The sequence below is a fragment of the Pseudorasbora parva genome, chromosome 25 (assembly GCF_024679245.1).
Source record: "Pseudorasbora parva isolate DD20220531a chromosome 25, ASM2467924v1, whole genome shotgun sequence".
NCBI lineage: Eukaryota > Metazoa > Chordata > Actinopteri > Cypriniformes > Gobionidae > Pseudorasbora > Pseudorasbora parva.
Genome location: NC_090196.1, coordinates 15970001 through 15982532, shown reverse-complemented (window position 1 = coordinate 15982532; position 12532 = coordinate 15970001). Strand labels below are relative to the sequence as shown.

The window sequence follows — 12532 nt, the reverse complement described above, 5'->3', positions numbered from 1 at the left end:
ATGTTTCACATTTTTATGCTTGAACTTTACATCAGCTATGAACTTTGCGTTATGGTTAAAAATTAATATAGTTCAAACAGCTGTTGACCTTTGCTGTGTGAATTGTGAAATGACTGTACCATCAAGACATGACTGGTTGGAATATATATACATGTCTTTTTAAAAAAAAAAAGGGTCTTTATTTTTACAGGGCACTTTTTATATGATCATTCTAACACTGTAAAAATGAGAACATTACCATAGTATATCCACAAACAAAACATTTTTTAATTCTTAAGATCTGATCAAAATATAACAGGAATATTAAATGTCATATAACATCCAACTAACAAGACAATTAACATTATGTATAGATATAGTAATTAAAAAATAGGATTAAAATAGGTTGTTTAATTAAAAATAACCCCTACATTTCTACCATATGTCTTGGCAAAAAGCAACAGCATCTTTAATAGAAATACAGCCAGCCTGGAGGTCTTCTAGTCTTTGTAAAAACCTTCTATTTCACTGTGATACTTCTGCAACACCACTGGGCGACGTAGTTTCATTGTAGGACCTGAAAAGAAATGCATATTCTATTATATTTTGGAATGATCAGTCGGTGCATGTTCTAAATACAGGTCTTTCTCAAAACATTAGCATATTGTGATAAAAGTTCATTATTTTCCATTATGTAATGATAAAAATTCAACTTTAATATATTTTAGATTCATTGCACACCAACTGAAATATTTCAGGTCTTTTATTGTTTTAATACTGATGAGTTTGGCTTACAGCTCATGAAAACCCAAAATTCCTATCTAAAACAATTAGCATATTTCATCCGACCAATAAAAGAAAAGTGTTTTTTATACAAAAAAAGTCAACCTTCAAAAAATGATGTACAGTTATGCACTCAATACTTGGTCGGAAATCCTTTTGCAGAAATGACTGCTTCAATGCGGCGTGGCATGGAGGCGATCAGCCTGTGGCACTGCTGAGGTGTTATGGAGGCCCAGGATGCTTCGATAGCGGCCTTAAGCTCATCAGAGTGTTGGGTCTTGCGTCTCTTAACTTTCTCTTCACAATATCCCACAGATTCTTTATGGGGTTCAGGTCAGGAGAGTTGGCAGGCCAATTGAGCACAGTAATACCATGGTCAGTAAACCATTTACCAGTGGTTTCTGCACTGTGAACAGGTGTCAGGTCGTGCTGAAAAACAAAATCTTCATCTCCATAAAGCTTTTCAGCAGATGGAAGCATGAAGTGCTCCAAAATCTCCTGATAGCGAGCTACATTGACCCTGCCCTTGATAAAACACAGTGGACCAACACCAGCAGCTGACATGACACCCCAGACTATCACTGACTGTGGGTACTTGACACTGGACTTCAGGCATTTTGGCATTTCCTTCTCCCCAGTCTTCCTCCAGACTCTGGCACCTTGATTTCTGAATGACATGCAAAATTTGCTTTCATCTGAAAAAAGTACTTTGGACCACTGAGCAACAGTTCAGTGCTGCTTCTCTGTAGCCCAAAGTGGCTTGACTTGGGGAATGTGGCACCTGTAGCCCATTTCCTACACACGCCTGTGCACGGTGGCTCTGGATGTTTCTACTCCAGACTCAGTCCACTGCTTCCGCAGGTCCCCCAAGGTCTGGAAACGGTCCTTCTCCACAATCTTCCTCAGGGTCCGGTCACCTCTTCTCGTTCTGCAGCATTTTTTGCCACACTTTTTCCTTCCCACAGACTTCCCACTGAGGTGCCTTGATATAGCACACTGGGAACAGCCTATTCGTTCAGAAATTTATTTCTGTGTCTTACCCTCTCACTGTGTCAATGATGGCCTTCTGGACAGGGTCGGGTCGGCAGTCTTACCCATGATTGCGGTTTTGAGTAATGAACCAGGCTGGGAGTTTTTAAAAGCCTCAGGAATATTTTGCAGGTGTTTAGAGTTAATAAGTTGATTTAGATGATTAGGTTAATAGCTCGTTTAGAGAACCTTTTCATGATATGCACATTTTTTTGAGAATTTTGGGTTTTCATGAGCTGTAAGCCAAAATCATTAGTATTAAAACAATAAAAGACCGGAAATATTTCAGTTGGTGTGCAATGAATCTAAAATATATAAGTTTAATTTTTATCATTACATTATGGAAAATAATTAACTTTAATCACATATGCTAATTTTTTGAGAAGGACCTGTACACCCAGTGGACATCTATTGGAAGTATATCAGCACTCACCTAGTTCTCCTCCAACAACTGAGAAATCTTTCTCTAAAATGGTCCATTTTTGTATGCGTTGGGCGTTTGAGGTTGCTTTTGAATTGACCTGTGCAATACCCTCTTCAATGGACTGGTACACAATCTTGTCTTTTCCTCCAATTATGTCTGACACTCTCGTCGCTTGGCTACCAAGTTGCTGACAGTATTCCACAGCCTCCAAGCTAAGAATGTCTGTAGGCTCTGTGGTCTCAGGATTGATTTTGCACTATCCAAGGAAAGGAAGAACAGAGTAACCTAAATGGTTTTAGAGTTGTTGAAGCCATAACTTTTCTCAAAACATAGTTCACCTTTAGCGTTAGCAGCATGGACAGAAATTTCCTTTTGTCTCCAATTAGCATGGCGTTGCTGATGATTGGCAACTCTTGTTTCACAGCATCCTCTATGGGAAGCGGGGGAATGTTCTCTCCTCCGGCAGTGATAATGAGCTCTGAAAGGAAAGAGATTGAAAGGAAACGTCTATCAAACCTAACCTGAATCCAAACAAGCAGCTGGTGACAAAATGTGTAGGATTAAAAATAGCATCATTTACCTTTTATTCTTCCTGTAATGTAAAGAAAGCCATCTTCATCTACCTTTCCCAGGTCTCCAGAGTGGAGCCATCCATCTTCATCCAAAGCTTGCTTTGTTTTATCCTCCAGATTGAGGAAGCCCATGAAGACATTCCGGCCCCAAAAACATACTTCTCCAATTCCGTCAGCATCTATGTTTGCTAGTTTGTATCTGCAGCCTGGAACCACCTTACCACAGCTAGAAGAGTTCAAGGAATTGTTACACGGTCAACTTGATTAGTGAGCTTCAAGATGGAAGCATTCAACCTGGAAATTGAGGTAAGAGGGCTTGCCTTAACAAGCGGTACACTTTTGGTCCAGACATAAAGTGGGGTCCTGAGCTTTCACTCATCCCATAGGCTTCATACAGGTGAATGTTGAGGCTGAGGAAAAACTGAAGGGTTTCACTTCCAATAGGCGCAGCTCCCGAGAAGAACTTCACACAACTGGAGAAGCCCAGCTCGGCACGAAGCTTTTGTAAGACCAAGCTGTCCGCAAGGGTGAAGAGGAATGACTTCTCTTCATCCCTGATTTGAAGACGATGACCATTAAAACATAAGGAAATTCCAAACAAATATGAATGTAACATACAGACAGTGATATATTACTTTATAAGCCTTTGATTAGCCTCCAGACTAACAGACATGGCCCATGTCACCAGTTTCCTTTTCATGTATCCACACCGTGAAATGCCTTCTTTGATCTTTTCCATAATCTTCTCCCAAACACGAGGAACGCCCATGTGGGCTGTGGGGTTTACCTCTCGAAGGGTGTCTACCAAACTCCCCTAAAAGGGAACATAAAACTACAAGTGAGCAATGTAGAGTAGACTTGAATACTTTACAATACTTGTCAGTGTGGCAGTAGTCCAGTCTCAAGTTCAAGACCATACTTTCATGATGGACTTGTTTTTCACTTGGACTCTAGGTCTTTGCCTTGACCTGGAACCCAATCTACTCAGTTTCCTGGCCTGGACTTGAATGAGCTGGTCTCAATTACAAAACTGATATTTGATGACAACACTAGTTACAGGATCTTAAGAAAACGTTCCACTTTACAGTAGAGTGTGCAATATTATTACAATCTTTAGGGAAGGTGTGCAGGACCTAAACTCTGCAGGAAGGTGGCCCTCCAGGAGCAGGAATATACACCCCAATCTAAAGTTAAACAAGAGTCCGTGTTCTTGAGCATTTACCTTTAGAGCATCTGGCTGAGCAAAGTAAACTTGCTCCCCCCACTGGATCCCTGTCCAGAGATCGTAGATCTGGGCAGCAATGTGGCTGAGAGGAAGGTAGCTGACCAGAGACTCTTGCCTGATTTCAGCTGGCTGCATATCTCCAGCCCTGCTTGCATGGTGGGCTGTCCATGTGATCTATAAGAGTCCAGAATTTAAAATCGTCAATAATCTACAACAAAACATTCCCAGTCAGCGGATGTTGCTGTCTGGGTTGCCACTATATTGTAATTTTTTTCATAGTCACTTACATTGTCATGACTTAACATCACTCCTTTCGGTGATCCGGTAGTTCCAGAGGTGTAAATAAGTACACAGCACTGATTGGCTTTCTGGCTACTGATGACTTTGTCTAATTCTTGATCAGAGATTCCCAATCCAAGTCCCATGAACTCTTCCCACTGTGCAAAGACAAGCAACCACAGTAAGTCTTTGGGTAACTTTGGCCTAAATGGAAACTCAGACAGATCCCTCTTTATCAAACACTTACCGGATAGAGATTGGGTATCTTCTCCTTCAAAGATCCAGAATACTGTACTATGGCTTTTAAGTGTGGCAGCTTATCCCTTACCTAACAAGAAAAACAGGAGGATTAATCAGGTTGTTCACTGATTATGAGAAGGTCCTGGTTGAGAAAATAAAGTACATCAAATGTTACCTGTAAAATCTTATCAAGTTGCTTTTGATTTTCCACAACTATGACATTTGCTCTTGAGTCATTAGCAACATAGAGGCAGGCCTCCGGTGAGTTTGTGGTATAGATCCCTGCCATTATACCCCTAGCACAAACACAAATAAAGATGTGAGGGCAATTTAGTTAGCTTCAGTTTGCATTTGATGTTTATATGCCCCTGTAAGAGCTTGAATGTCCTTTTCACACTTTATATTGTTTACCCAGGGTCTTTTTTAATAATCCTCCTGGGTTATCTTGTTCCATGTTTCACAGGAAGTACATTTACATGCACTTTTAGATTTATGTCAGACTAAGGCTGCATCTGAAAGTTTAGGCAGCTGACTTGTTGCCACGTTGCAATATCATACTTCTGAGGTAGCATAATGCTTTAATGGTCTACATCAAAATAGAAAGAGCTATGGTAAAGGCTAAGTTAATGTGAATGCTACAATACCAATTTCTCTAGAAATGACATCAAATGTGTTAAAAAACTGGTAAAAACAAAACAAAACAAACTTAGAATTGCATGCATCTAACCACCAACTGCAACTTTCAAACTCCATGTTTATTTTTTAGCCTAAAGGGATATTTTATCTTCATCTTTAGAAAACAAATGAAGATGAATGAAATCTAAAAGATTTCTCTGCCTCCATTGAGGGAAGTGATGGTGTCTCTTCAGAAAATGTTGACTAAACCACTCAATTCATATGGATTTGTTAAACGCCGCTATGGATTTTTCTGAAATGTATCCTGCGCCACGCTGCCACGCTGCCTCTGCATGCACTCTGAATGTTCTAATCTGTTAATATGGGCGGCAAATATAATTTGCACTGATTATGCTCTGCTAAAGCGTGCAGAGTGAAACCAGCCTAACGTTACACATGATTTATGGTGGATAAACATTACTAATATACGCGGTAGACCAATCACAACAGGCTGGACATTTGGCCAATCAGAGCAGAGTAGCTCACGGAGGGATTTAGAGAGACTGAATCATCTGACAAGTCTTTTGAGAATCATTAAAAAATGTGGTGATCTGCAATGTATATTATTAGAAAATTAAAGTGTTTTTGACCTTTGATGCATGTAAACCTGTTGTATGAGATTTTCATAACAAAATGAACAATCTTTAAAATAGCATTATGGTGCACATTAAGCATTGTGTCATGTATACTTGAACAGAGAAATGAACAGTGTAGTTTGACTACAGTGTTGTCATTTTTTAGCATAGGCTGGTAAGTATTTGGCAGTACAATTTGGGTTTAGCAACACCAAAACAAACAAGTATGAAATTTAAGGCATAATGTGGAAAACCTACAAGTATTTCTCACCCTGCAAAGACAGATCCAACAGCAGCGATAAACCACTCTGCAGAGTTGAATCCCAGGATGGCTACACTGTGGAACCGCTCCAGACCAAGCTAGGAGAATTGTTAAATATCCCTGTATTATATCTAATCTGTAAATTCCATGTGTATGACTTGTGAGAATGAACTGTGCAAATAAGCCTTTTAACATGAGCATGTTATGTTTAAATTAGAGTTTAAAGATCACCTTTAGAAAGCTTTTGGCGGCCATTCGACTGAGGTGATAATATTCCGAAAAGGTAACTTTTTCCCAATCATTTCCTCTTTTGGTTGCCAAAGCAGTCAGCTTCCCATACTTCTGAACTGAGTTGGTAAACATCTGATGCACAGTGATGGGCTGTTCTGGGCAAAGTTCATCCATTCTCAGCTGAACTGATCCACTGGCTTCTGTAGTCCATAGAGATTGGAATGGGGCCAGATCCGCACCTGCCAGAACCTCCTCAGCGCTCTTATTCTCTGCTGCATTGAATTGGAGATAATCACAGTTCAATGAATAAAAATCTGATGATGTGAACAACAGGATTGGATGGTCAGAACATAATCCTGATATCCAAACTCTGAATATAAACTAAAGAAGAGTTACTCTACTTACAAAATCCTTCCTCAACATCCTGCTCCAAAAGGTCTGTCATGGGCCCTAGAGGTGAAGAGTCCGAGCTGAAATACAGAGTGCTGGCTGGTTAGAAAGCAGTGGACTCTGGGTCCCCTGCGGACAGACTCGGCTCTTGCTGTCGTACCCACGAATCACATGGCACAACTGCTCGACAGTATTGGAAGCCCCCCACAATGATGGGTTTTGGTTACTAAGTAATAAAGCCCCAGTAGCTTTGTTGGCAGATGGGAGCTCACAAAATGTGTGAGAAACTCTAGTTCCCATCAGTCATAAAAACTTCTGTTTTCTTCTTCACTTTAGTTCTTGATGTAACGGCCAACAAGTCAAAGGGCACATTAGGTTGCTTTAAAACTGGCATCCCTACAAAATGACCGGCTTGATGCTCTTTGTAAACGAGTGGTAGAACTGGCAGCTGAGCTGATTTAATTTCCGCTGCTCATTTTGATTTAGAGTGGTGAACAGCACAAACACCAAAAGAGATTTTTCCAAGTAGTGTTCTGCCAAACTCTTTTCAAACGAGGCATTTCACTTCTTATTCTTACCTATGGAAAAGCTAAACATAACCATACAAATTTGTTGTTAAAGCAGCACTTGGCAACTTTTGCTCTCGGGGTCCCCCTACAGTTGGGAAAAAATAATGTCCTCAGCTCTGTCATCCTACAACGGGGGATGTCATCGCGCATGCATTTGTTGACATGACAACCCTGATAGCCCTGAACTAGTAATGCGCGGGTCGTCTCATAACCCGCGGACCCCGTATGTCTATTTAATGGTCGCGGGTGCGGGGCGGGTTGTCTTCATCCCAGTTACAGTCAGTGGCATATGTTTCAGCATGTCATATGAATATAATTTCATGGCTTTTATTTTTTTCAAACGCCAAATATGCACGACGCTCAAGTTTTCAAGCCAGCGTCATTATAGTAGTCTTTTGGTTACCGTTTTACAGAATCTATATGATAATTCAATGTTTGAGTGGTAGGTAATCACCATAACAAGCAGGACAGCATCGGTCGGGCACGCCTCCTTCAGCTCACGCCGACGAGCAAACGCTGGTCCAATGTTGATCCTCGTCCTGCCTTTAATCCCATCACTTTTTCGTTTCCTCTTATTGCTTTCCTCCAACAAAACCTTTTCTTTCTTATTTGTCTGTGCTGCTTCGGACCTGACTATATTATCCGACGAACAAAGTTGGGTTCGCACGTCCGAATTTAAGGAAGTGTGGGTGTTGGTGGATGTGACGTATATGCCGTAAAGCAGTCGAATTTTGTAGTTCTTTTTGTTTTTGGGTTACTACCCGAAACCCGAAGTTTAAAAGTACGATTAAAAACGATACAGACCCCATCAAGCTTTGGCAGACGTGTCATTCAACCTATTGTTAGTCGATGTATCATCACAAGAGTCTTAAAAAATATATTATGAAGGTTGAAAAGTTACCTAGTGCTACTTTAAAGGGGGGTCTAATGCTATTTCATGCAATCTGACTTATTTACAGTACACTGTTAAAGTTGGACGTATGACAGATTATTTCTGTGTCAAATGCACTCTTTCAGGATTCGAACAAGTTCTGTAAAAAAATTTTTAGAGTATGGCTCTGTATGGCATCATAAAGAGTGAGTGGAATTAATTATACGGCCACATCTCCCAAATTAGCACATGTATACATCAACAAGAGCGATAACGAGAGCAAGAGCACGTCCATCAGCTTCAGTCGGGTTACGGAAGCCATCGGAAGTGCTGTAAATTTAGTTTTTAGACCACAAAATCAACAGAAGGGTGTTTTTGTTTGTGAGGGAAAGATAACCTAGTTCAGCTTCAGTGTTCAGTGTTAAGGAAACAGTGGATGCAGTTTGTTTTTCCAGGGCAGCAACGGAGTTCTGCAAGTGTGTTTGTTTGTTCCCGGTCATGAGTCGAAACCGCAGGTGGTGAGTGAAACTGCATCAAATGTCTGTTTTGTTGGCAATAATGTAAACAATTAATTCATACTAAATTAAAAGTTATCCAGGGATAATACCATGATGTATTGTGTGTGTGTGTCATAGGTGTGGGTATGCTCATGACGCTTTAGCCCGCCCACTGCACGCCTCCAAGACTTTGGCTGTTTTCGGAAAGAATCGGTACAGCATATCTGTCTTTTATTTTAAAAAACAACAACAACTTAAGACTCTTTGGAGATAGGAAGGGTGCAATACTACTCTATAGGTACTATATGTACTCAAGATTAACATGAGCTTGGCAGAAAACTGTGTGTGTTATGTACCCTTTAAACGAGTAAATGCATCGATATTTGACACGTAAAATTAATCAAATATCAGTCCATAAAATGGAAATTCCACATGGTGAAAATAAAGCAGTGCAAGGTAATTCAACAGATATTATTTCAAACATTCACATACCTGTTTCCAAGCTGGTTACTGGCAGGATCAGTTTGCTGGTGTGTTTGAGTGCTGTTGCTCATGCTGACTACAGGGCTGGTATGAACTACTCAAAGACGCTCCTTTCTTGGCATAAGGAGGACAGAATGAATAGCTCCATGAGGCACTGTCATGATGTTCCAAGCGAAAAACTTTGTGCTCATGCTCTGATTATGTTGAGTTTCTAGGAAATACTCATAGTGAAGTTCTTTTTTTAAGCCAATGAAAGTTGCCAAAAGTCTGTTCAGTGTGAAATGTCTTTAGGTTAAAACACATAGTGCATATTAATGAGTCTGGAGGCATTTATATTCAAATGTGTTACAGTCTATTGAATTTTAAATAAAACAGCCCACTGAACTGAATTTATATTAAGTTATTCTAAGATATCTTCAAGGAAATTAATTTACTATTACTAATGTGATGTTGAAAAAAAATGTATTTCCATTTTTATTTTAGATTTATCACCTTTGTGAAAAGAGAGGAAGATTCATATTTTCCTCTTCTGTAATTTTTTTACTAACATAATTTTTATTATTATTTTTTGGCCTTACAATATACACCTGAGGCATAGCATTATGACCACTTTAGTATTCTTAATTTTAACATTGTGGTGCTCCCCAGCAGATCCTTTAAGTCCTGTAAGTTGCGAGGTGGGGCCTCCATGGATCGGACTTTGTTCAGCACATCCCACAGATGCTTGATTGGATTCACTTGGCCATCCATGTGATGTAAAAGAAAACGTGATTCATCAGACCAGGCCACCTTTTTCCATGGTCCAGTTCTGATGCTTGAGCATGGGCACCCTAACTAGTCTTGCTATACAGCCCCATATGCAACAAACTGTGATGCACTGTGTATTCGGACACCTTTCTATCTGAACCAGCATTAACTTCTTGAGCAATTTGAGCTACAGTAGCTTGTCTGTTTGATCGGACCACACAGGCCAGCCTTTGCTCCCCACGTGCATCAATGAGCCTTGGCCACCCATGACCCTGTCACCGGTTCACCACTGTTGCTTCCTTGCACCACTTTTGATACTGACCACTGCAGCCTGGGAACACCCCACAAGAGCTGCAGTTTTGGTGATGCTCTGACTCAGTCGTCTAGCCATCACAATTTGGCCCTTTTCAAAATCATTTTTCCTGCTTCTAACACATCAACTTTGAGGACAAAATGTTCACTTGCTGCCTAATATATCCCATCTATTAACAGGTGCCGTGATGAAGAGATAATAGTGTTATTCACTTCACCTGTCATAATGTTATGCCTGATGTGTATAACATATACTGCATCTGTTTTGGAAAGTAACTTTTTGGGATTTGTTGTGCTCCAAATGTCCATCAAAAATCTAGTTTAAAATATGTCAAGAAAAACAATTATACAATTTCCATTTTCAAAAAAACATTTAATGTCTATGAAATATGATGAAGTGTTACCATCAAGATGTACCCCTTTAACACAGGTAAGTTTACATATCTCAATCATTATTTTCAAGTAATATACCATATAAGTAATTGAATTTTAAGTAAGTCACATGACATTAAACCTGATCTAATGTTGTCTTGTCATAAAAAGGTTAAAAATTAGTCATTGCTATAATATAATTTTCATTTTTTTTGTGTTTGTTTTGTGCATGTTGTATTTAAAATATATATATATATATATATTAATAAGCAGTGAAGCAGTTTTTTTAAAAATATTATTATTAAAATACATTGGCCCAATTAGTCTAAAAATTATATTATATTCCGAAGAATAATAATAAGAGTAGGCCTATGCCAAAACTACTTTTTAATCATTTTTTACTATAAAAAACTTCAGTGATATCAGGATCATTGTATAAAAATATCGGTTTATTTGCCTGTTCATATATATTCTAAGAAGTACAGTCCAGATCCCCCAAAAAATGTAATTGTGTCATTTCACCTGAAGTCCACATCAGCTCATTCAAATGACCTCATTGTATTTGTAATGTAGGCTTACAAATTCGATGTTTTTCCTAACCGTGGTGGGATACGCAAAAATGCATGCTAATATTAGTAACCATAAGCATACAAATTAAATAGTAGTCTAACATTGTTTTCTCTCTTGGAAAGAAAGAGTATTTAGCCTACCTGTAATATTTGGTTCACAAGAGCTGCACTTATTTGCAGGTGTTTTACTCCTCTTCACCCCTGGAAACCGACAGGACGCTTTTTGGAGATTTTAACAGATTATCCACCACTTCTCGTTATGGGGTATCCTTTAGTAGTGAGAAACCGCTACAAATGGTTCAGACTCAGAGGGTGAGAGTGAACTATCCAGTGATTCATACTGAATCACGAACCCATTGACCTATTCATGTAAAAGAACCGACTCAAAAGAGTGATTAATTCGCGAACCGGGGTCACTCAGATTCATTCATTCATACATCGACTACTGATTATTTATCTATTTATTCATTTATTTCATCTATTTCATATCATGATTTAATTGAACATTTTTAGGCTCAAAATAATTGGGCCATTTTGTTGCTGAGAAAATACCTCCTTTCAAACATTAATAGGCCTAGCTATGTCTAAAGGTAGCCTACTTATCTTGTGAAGCACCGAGGCTTTCCTCTCGCTTGTGGCCTCATACATCGAAGCATTTCAAGACGGTTTATTGTGGCCATCTGGTGGTCAAAACGACGAAGAGTTGTTGGTTTCAAATTTGAAAACAAAACAAATGAAAACAATTCAAAGCTAAATAGAATCTATGAACGTTCTGTGTTTTAACCATGCCCCTGTTATTTCACAAGCATATAGGATTTATGAAACAGGTAACACTTTAGAATAATGGTCCGTTATTAATAGATAACTATGCAGGAAGTAGGCCTAATGAGTAGCACTACATGAACACTTCAGCTATTAAGCATGAACTGGCTTTTTTATTTTTTTATACTGTTGTCTGAGGTCAACTAATGATGTTTGTGTGGTTTTTACATTCCAAAACATCACAACTAATAAGAATAGGCTATTTTCTACACTGGTTTTGAGGCTCTCTCCAAAACGCTGGGTTTTGATGGACGTCACTGGAGACTTGGAAGTAAACGCCCACGGCTAGGATAATATTTGCATATTTAATGAACTTAAGCTCCCCTGTCAGTTCACATGACGGAGATGAGAGATTGACCACAGGGCTCGTAAACTTCTTTATCAAACAAACACAATGTTTTATTTCTCATCGACCCGCGATTGATTGGACTATTACTTTTATATTACAGCCTGCAAGATGTCAACTTGAGAGAGAGAATAGCAGAACAAGAACGGAATATAATGAGATTCATTGGCCTGCCGGGCCCTGGCCTATATGTCTGAGTCCAGCGTGCTAAAGATATACTCAGTTAGACACGTACACATAGGCAAATCGATCTATAGCCTAACAATGCAGTACTATTACA

At 39.2% G+C, this 12532-nt stretch overlaps 1 protein-coding gene across 4 annotated transcripts; it reads right to left on the bottom strand.

Annotated features, from left to right (window-relative positions):
- Positions 1 to 25: 25 nt before the first annotated feature.
- acsbg1 (acyl-CoA synthetase bubblegum family member 1) lies at positions 26 to 11404 on the bottom strand. 4 transcript variants are annotated; one of them, XM_067435854.1, is made up of 15 exons: positions 11226 to 11404; positions 9094 to 9198; positions 6680 to 6744; positions 6275 to 6546; positions 6053 to 6141; positions 4707 to 4827; positions 4539 to 4619; positions 4300 to 4449; positions 4010 to 4186; positions 3423 to 3601; positions 3108 to 3341; positions 2796 to 3013; positions 2554 to 2693; positions 2225 to 2471; positions 26 to 556 (listed from the first exon to the last, which is right to left on the bottom strand). In XM_067435854.1, exons 2-15 carry the CDS (start codon positions 9153 to 9155, stop codon positions 480 to 482), a joined length of 2112 nt encoding a protein of 703 aa, XP_067291955.1. In that variant the 5' UTR covers positions 9156 to 9198; positions 11226 to 11404; the 3' UTR covers positions 26 to 479. The 4 variants fall into 4 exon arrangements, with proteins under 4 accessions (XP_067291955.1, XP_067291956.1, XP_067291957.1 ...); XM_067435855.1 differs by having other exon boundaries at positions 9094 to 9194; XM_067435856.1 differs by lacking the exon at positions 9094 to 9198.
- Positions 11405 to 12532: the final 1128 nt, after the last annotated feature.